At 63.9% G+C, this 7404-nt stretch overlaps 1 protein-coding gene across 1 annotated transcript; it reads right to left on the bottom strand.

Annotated features, from left to right (window-relative positions):
- Window positions 1-900: 900 nt before the first annotated feature.
- On the bottom strand, window positions 901-1984 carry IER5L (immediate early response 5 like). Its single transcript, XM_076355368.1, has one exon. It carries the CDS (start codon window positions 1904-1906, stop codon window positions 914-916), a length of 993 nt encoding a protein of 330 aa, XP_076211483.1. The 5' UTR covers window positions 1907-1984; the 3' UTR covers window positions 901-913.
- Window positions 1985-7404: the final 5420 nt, after the last annotated feature.

A 7404-nucleotide genomic window follows, 5' to 3' on the forward strand; every position in this document is an offset into this window, starting at 1 on the left:
CCGCACACCGGCGACGTGAGTAGCGTTACACGGGTACCTGCGGCATCACAAACGCACACCGAGGCGGAGGCTCCGGGCTGCCGGGGGCGGCTCGTCCCCTCCCCGGGGCGGCGGGGAGCAGCCCGGAGGGACCCCCGGCCCCTGCTTTAACACCCCCCCACCCCCTCTCCCCCCCCCCCCCAAAATTCGGCTCCCGTAACCCTCCAGCGTTACCCTGGCACAAGCGGTGGGACGGAGAAGTCGTATCGCACACGTTTCTTCTGGGAGGAAAGTTGAAATGTTTTCATTTCTGCCTTTTTTTTTTTTTTTTCTCTTTTAAATATATAAAGAAACGCACAAAAGCGAACGGGCAGCGGCTGCTTTCCCCTCCCCGCACCCCAAAACCATCCGAGCCGGGGGCGGAGGGACCCCGCTGGGGCAGCCCGGGGCGGGGAGGGGAGCCGGGGCGCTCCCCGCCGCGGGGTCCCGGGGCCGGTGCGGCGGGGCCCGGCTCTCACGTGGCGCTCCCCGCCGCCAGCACCGGCCCCGGGAAACCCGCCGCAAAGAGAACCCGAGCGGACACAAAGAGGATTATTTAAATAGGTGCTTCGTTGTTGGTTTTTTTTGTTTTGTTTTCGTTTGTTTGCTTCCCCCCCCCCCCATCTCTGCAAAAATAAAGTCCCAAGATCTTAGATTTTTTTTTCTTTATTGTACAATTTATAAAACACTAGCGTGGCTCTGCCCTCCCGCCTCCCCTGCGCACCCCTCGGCACCCCCCAACCCCCCCTCCCCTCGCCCCAACCCCCCCCCCCCGCCTTTGTTTCAGGGTCCCCCCCTCCGGAGCCACTGTCCCTCGGATCGCACCCCCGTTTTGCAAACACCCCCCCCCCACACACACACCCCACCCCCCGCCCGCTTTGCCCCCCGCTCCTCTCTAAAACGCGACGATGGCCCGAGTCCAGGCTCCCAGGCTCGCCAGCGCCTGCTTGCTGCACAGCTGCCCGTTGAGGGGCTGCTCCGAGTCCGCCTGCTGCCGGCTCACCAGCCCCGTGAAACCGGAGCCGAAGATGGAGATCAAGTTGGAGATGTTGGAAGAGTCCTGGGGGTGCTCGGCGCTGTACTCCTCGAAACGGGCGCGTTTGGTGCACGGGGCGAAGGGGGGGCCGCCCGCCACCCCGCCTCCCCCCGGCTCCCCTTCCTCCACCCCCTCCTCTTCCTCCTCCTGCCCCGGGTAATACTTGCGCTTGGTGCCCGGCGTGGGCGGCGGGGAGGCGAGCCCCGGTGCCGGTTGGCAGCAGCAGGGGCACTGCGAGCAGCAGTCCTGGTGCAAGTACCCGTTCTCCACCGTGGTCACGACGTGAGTGTCCAAATCCAGCACGGTGGTGCGGCTGCTACAGTGCGGCGCCCCGCCGCTCCCGAAGTCACAGCCGGCGGCGTAGAGCAGCCCCGGGGGCGCGCTGCTGCCGCCGCCGCCGCCGGGACCGGCGCTGCCGGCGGCCCGGTAGAAGCCCGGGGACGAGTCTCTGCAGGGCGCTCGCTGCAGCTCCGGGGGCGCCGCGCACACCGGCACCTCCAGCAGCTCCGCACCGCCCCGCGCCGCCGCGCAGCTCCGCGCTTCGCGGTCCTGCGTGTCGGCGGGCAGCGGGAGCGCCGCCAGCTCCGGCGGGGCGGCGGCGGGCGGCGGGCAGGCGGGCATGGCGAGGAGCGGGGCGCCGTCGGGGTAGTGCTGCTGGCGGCGGTAGAGCTCGGCGTAGCGCTCGCTCAGGTAGAGCTGCCGGGCGTTGCGGAGCACATAGGAGACGAGCAGGTTCTTGTGGAGCTTGATGCCGCCTCGCTGCGTGCGGGAGCTGTGGATCTTCCGCAGGGAAATACTGATCAAACTCTGCGCATCGAGGGTGCACTCCATCCTCCTCCGGCCCCTCAGCATCTGCTCTCGCCGCCCGCGCAGCCAGGCACCCCGGGCCGCATCCACACGGCGGCCGGGAGGGTGCGGAGGGTCGCAAAAAAGGAGGATAAAGAGGCGGGGGGGGGGGGGGGGGGGAGGGAAATAGAAAGGGGGGGGGAAGGGGGAGGGGGGGAAGAGCCTGAGGTCGCTGGAGAGGGGGGGAAATAGAGAGGGGTGTCTTCAGGGGGCGGCCAGCGGCGGGAGCAGAGCGGGCATCGCCGTGCGCGCCGGTGGCTCCCGCTGCTGCTGCTGCTGCTCGCCGCTGCCGCGATCCGTGCAGGCACGGCGCGTGCAGCCAGCGCCACCAGCGCCGCGCGCGCCCCCGCCCTCCCCGCGCGCCGCCCCTGCCCGCCCCCCCCCCCCGCGCGCGCCCGCCTGCCCCGCCCCCTCTCTCCCTCCACGCCCCGCCCCCGCCGGCCGGTACCTGTCGCGCAGCGGCACTGAGCGCCCGCCCGCCCAGCCCCCGCCTTTTATAGCACCGCGCCGGCCACGCCCCGCCCCCCCCGGCGCGCGCGGCCAACGGGGCGGCGGCGGGCGGTCTGACGGGCGGGCGCGGCGGCCAATAGGGGCGAGGCGGGCCCTTCGCGCCGTTCAAATGCTGACAGGCGCGGCACGGCCCGGGAGGGCGGCGGGGGCTCGGCCGGGCCGGGCGGGGCGGGGGGCGGCGGCGGCGGCGGGCTGTACCGGGCAGCACCGGGCAGCGGGCGCCCCGGGCTAGCGGGCGCCCCGCCGGAGCGGTGGCGGGGCCGGGGCGCCGCCTCCCTGCGCCGCTCCCCTCATGCAGGTGAGCGGGGGGCGGCTCCCGCCCCGGTGGGCGGCCCCGAGCAGCCGTGAGGGCGGGGGCGCTCCCCGGGGACGCGGCACCGGCCGTCCCGCCCCGCTCTCTGGGGGCACCGGGCCCCCTGCACCCCTCTCACAGTGACACTCCCGGGGGCGCTGCCTGCTCCCAGCACTCTTGGTGGTACCGGCACACCCACCCCCCACCCCGCACCCTCTGGGAGCCCCCTCCCTAGGCGTGCTGGAGGGCTGCCCCCCCTCCTGGCTGGACGCAGCCCCTTGCCCCCCTCTGCAGACCCCGGTGCCCCAGCCCTGCGGCGTTAAGGGTTATGAAGGGCTGGCAGCACCCCAGCGCTGCTGGTTTCCCCCCCCGCGGCCCGACAGCGAGTAGCTCCCCGGCAGGGACACCCCCTTCTCCCGCCTTGCAAGCACTCACCTTCACCCCAGACTTTGCGGAGAGGAGTCAGATTTTTTCCCCCCACGTGGGAGCAGGACCGTGCATCAGTCGCTGCTCAGAAAGTACCCCAATCACACCAGTTTTTCCCCCAAAGTGGGAGTAGGACCATGCACCGGTTGCTGCTAATTAAGGGCTCCCATCCTGCCTTGTTGCACACGGCTGCCTTGAATCTGCAGGGCAGTGGGGCCCCCTGCTCCAAAGGGTGCCCCCTCACATGGTGCATGTGATGGGGGTGGGGGGCAGGTCTGGGCAGGCCATTATGGGATGTATGGGGTTAGGGGTGTTCAGGGGCTAACGGGGGTGCAGGGGCTCAGGGCTGTCCCCCGTGCTTGCTGTTCAAAGGACCTGGCCACCGAGGGACTCAGCCATCTGCCCAGGGAGCAGCAGTACTTGGGGAAGCTGGTGCTGTCACAGAGGAGCAACCCTTGGCCAGCAGGTAAGAGCTGGGGTTGGGCGCACAACTGGGGGGTCTTGGGGAAGGGGGCTGCAGCATCTTGATGGGAGAAGGGGCCGTAAGCTGCGGAGCCTGGGAGGGACTGCAGTGCTGGGGCAACGGGAGCTGCAGAGCTGCTTCTGAAACAGCATCTTCTGTAGAAAGCAGAAGGTAGGGGAGAGAGGAGGGGGTTTCCCCACTGACTGTGGAGGTTCCCCGTGCTGGGTGCCTGCTTAGGGGGACATGCTGGCGTACATACCTTAGCAGTGACTAAGGGCAGCCTCGTGTCTGCAGGTTGTGGAGAGCCCACCGGATAGCAAACCTCCGAAGCCCTCACTCCCGTCGGTGCAGCCCAACTCCAAACCACAGGGGCAGTTGCGCAAGGTGGTCACTGGACTCATCAGCTTTGGGGGCACCGTGCAAAGCCCGGGGCTGTGGGGGCATGCTCGGAGGGCTGGGGGCTTTGCTTGCTTCCCAGCCTGGCTGGACTCTGCTGCTCAGCTCACCCATGTCCCCCACCCAAGGGAATGGGAACAGGCCCAGTGCCGTGGAGGATTTTCTCCCTGTGGAAGGGCCCTTGGGACAGTAGCTGGGCTGGGGCAGCTCGTTGTCCCCTGAGTGGCAGCTGGCTAAGCCTTCCTTGCTTGTGCAACCTTGCTTGTGGAGCAACCTTCTCCACAATCTGCCCTCAGCCATGCAAACCGGGGTGAATGACACTCTGTACACTCCCAAGCTCTTGTAGGATGCTCTTGACCCGCTTTCCTTGTCCATAACGTGGAAAATAATCACAACCCTGTCCAGAGGGTGGCTGTAGCTCAAGGTGGTGGGTATGGGCAGCATCTGAGGTGGGGGATTGCGCCGCCTCCTTCCTCTCCTCCACTGGTCTCTCTCCCTTGCAACCCTTCCTGGCTGCAGGTCGGCCTTTCCAAGGCTGTGGCTGCACTGCAGCTGGAGATCTGGGAGGTGATACCCGGAGCTGGTCTGCGCGGATAATATGGGGTGCAGCAGGGCTGGGGTTTGGGGCACATAGCACAGACCAGTGTTGAGCTTTGGGTGCTTTGGTGGCTGGAGCCAGGCCTTGCTCCTGCTCAGCGAGATCAAAGGCTCTGCCCTCGTGACGTGTTGGCGTTGGTGCTTGTGGACTGAGCCCCAGCTGCGGCTCTGCAGTGTTTTCTGTAGCCTCCTGGGCACCGGGGAACCAGGGCAGCAAGCGCTGCTGCTGCCAGCCTGTGCCACATCTTCCACCCAGCCAGTGCAGGCAGCGATTGCCTCTCTTGCTCAGCTGGCATTTGCTGCTCTCTGGCCCATCTCCAGCTGTAAAACTCCAGCCTAGGTGGTCCAGGCTAAGAGCCTGAATTGCCCGTCGGCCGGTTGGTACGGGGTGGCTTGGGCAGCATGGATGGTGCCAGCCGCAAAGCATTGCCCTGGCAGACATCCTCTGCCTCAAGCTTCTGCTCACCATCCCGCCTCGGCTAGGACTTGCAGCATGGCCTCGGGACACTGCCCAGCACTGGCCCTCTGCTCTTTAATCATCGCGTGGCCCCGCTGGCCTCGGGTCGTGGCTTTAACCGAAGGGTCAGGTGGACTTTGCAGGGCCCTGCCTGCAGCAGTGCCGGGTTTATGGAGGCGCAGAGGGCCTTGCAGAGGGTGGTGCATCCTCGGGGCCGTTCGGGCATTGTGGGGCAACCCTGATGCGGAAGATGCTGCCGTTTCTGGCTGTCAGAGAAGTGCCCTCTGCTGTAGCTGCCTGAGAAGCTTCGTGGCACCAGGAAAATCCAAGAGCACAGCAGGAGCCTCTAGGAGATGAAGATGGAATTAAAACTTTAATCTTATTTAGACTCTGGGTAATTAATATAAAGGTTATAAAACATGGGCCTGATCCTCTTGCTGACTGCCGGGCACTGCGTTGCAGCTGGCGAGGCCGACGGTGGCTGCAGGCTGCCTCTCCTCCCCGGCTGGCTCTCCTGGCGGGTGCGAGTGTTTTGTTTGCAGACACGGTGGCTTTAATCCCGGAGCTGGGATGGTCTGCGCGCTGCGAAAGCTGCGCTGCTTCAGTTTGGCCTGTGGACTCCGAAATCTCCTGGAGATAGGAATCTGGCTCATATCTGTCTTAGCACACAACTGTAAGCTCTGCTTTTCTAAAAGAGGATAACGAGTCCTGTCCGTTTTCTGGCTTTGCAGCAGCAAGCTGGGTCAGAATGGGTTTGTTTGGTGCTTGCCTTTCCTAGGAAAATCTCTGTGTCCTGTCCGGCATCCCTACTCCCTGGTCTCTGCTGGGGTTTGTGTGCCCTTCCCATGGGAAAGGACCCTAAGGACCCTACTGCTGGAGGGGACGTTTGGTCTGAAACCATCTCGGTTAAATGTAATTGCCGCTTTTAACTGGCCATTAAATGGCGAGTACCATTACTTCCCCAAAGGAAAGGAGGATGGGCCCAGGATTTGCTGTCTGGAGGGTTGTAGCTGCACGTTTTCCTGCGTACATGCTGCCAGTCCTGGGGGCCGGGCTGCGGTGCGGGCGCCATGGGGCTGGCCCTGGGCTGGGGACGGTGCAGCTGTACTGCAGTCGGTCCAGCCCTGCTGATGTCCTGGTGCCAGGGCTTGTCTCGCAGCCGTCGATCCTGCAGCCGGCTCCAGCAGCAAAACCTGGCGGTCCGCTGCTCTCAGCTGCAGAGTAAACAAGCTGGCAAGAGAAACCATTTTGCTTCAGCTAGTAGGAGAAACCCTTTTTAGGTAGCACTTCCAACTGGCAATGCTCTCCTTCATTAACCCCCTCCTTCCCTTTCCAATGAAACGTGAAGTTGCAGCGATTGGAGATCAGGCGCTTGCCGGTGTGGCTTTGCCACCCAGAGCAACGAACACAGACGTGAATTTACTGCTTGATCTCGTAATTTCAGTGCAATTAGACTGGCTGCTATAGAGCAATTTCCCCCCGAGCCTCAGAGTCCTGGGCCTGGGCATTGCCCAGTTTTTCTCCGACAAGGAAGTGGAGGCATTTGGGTATTGGCTGAAACACGAGTTTTTTTGGGTGCACCTGGAACTTGACTCCCTGGAGACGCGTCTGCGAGTTGGAGCTGTGGGTGCCTGGCATGTCTGAAAAGGAGCCTGCTTTTCAGGCTCACTTATTACAAGTCAGGCACCCGAAGCGAGTGGGAAAACAAGCCAGAACAAGGTTTTGAGGCTGAGCTCTGGGAGCAGGGCTGGCCTCTGCCACCCCCTCCCCTGTGCTGGGCAGGCGCAATGTTGTCTGGACCCCCAAGCTGTTCCCCAACTTGGGGGAACCTGTAGCACGGACCCATGGGGTCTGCTGCAGTGAGTGGGGAACGGGGCATGTCGGCTCCAGAAGCCGTCAGCCCTTGGAGCACCGTATCCATCCATACTGGTCGAGCATGCGATGGGTAAGGCTGTCACTCCGCTGTCGTAGCTGTTAGCTCTTTCTCACAGCTCTGGTACCACAGTCAAATACTTTGTATAACCCCCTGGAGAAAATAGGGACAAAACCATATTGAGAAATCATCCATTTAATTATTGTTCATCCTTGCTTTTAGCTGGAGAGCTGTATGATGCCTCCCAAGCACCACTGTGGCACAGGGCATGGATGAAGTGCTCGGTACTTTGATCTGGTCTGTTCCTACCTAACTTCACCAACTCGTTTCCTACCTTTCTTGTACCCTGAGCACTGCTGTGCAGGGTATGGGTGCAACCTGTAAGCTTCCCTGCCAGCTTCATGGCCTCCCACTGTGGCCAAGCACAGCCTAACCCATGCCTGTGCTGAAGGTGCTGCTTACAAGCACTCCCAGTGCTTCCTGCACTCCT

This window comes from Aptenodytes patagonicus, chromosome 18, assembly GCF_965638725.1.
Source record: "Aptenodytes patagonicus chromosome 18, bAptPat1.pri.cur, whole genome shotgun sequence".
Classification (NCBI taxonomy): domain Eukaryota; kingdom Metazoa; phylum Chordata; class Aves; order Sphenisciformes; family Spheniscidae; genus Aptenodytes; species Aptenodytes patagonicus.

Bases quoted from the DNA above. Each gene is read 5' to 3' on its own strand.
- IER5L (XM_076355368.1), bottom strand. From the start codon at position 1,906: ATGCTGAGGGGCCGGAGGAGGATGGAGTGCACCCTCGATGCGCAGAGT.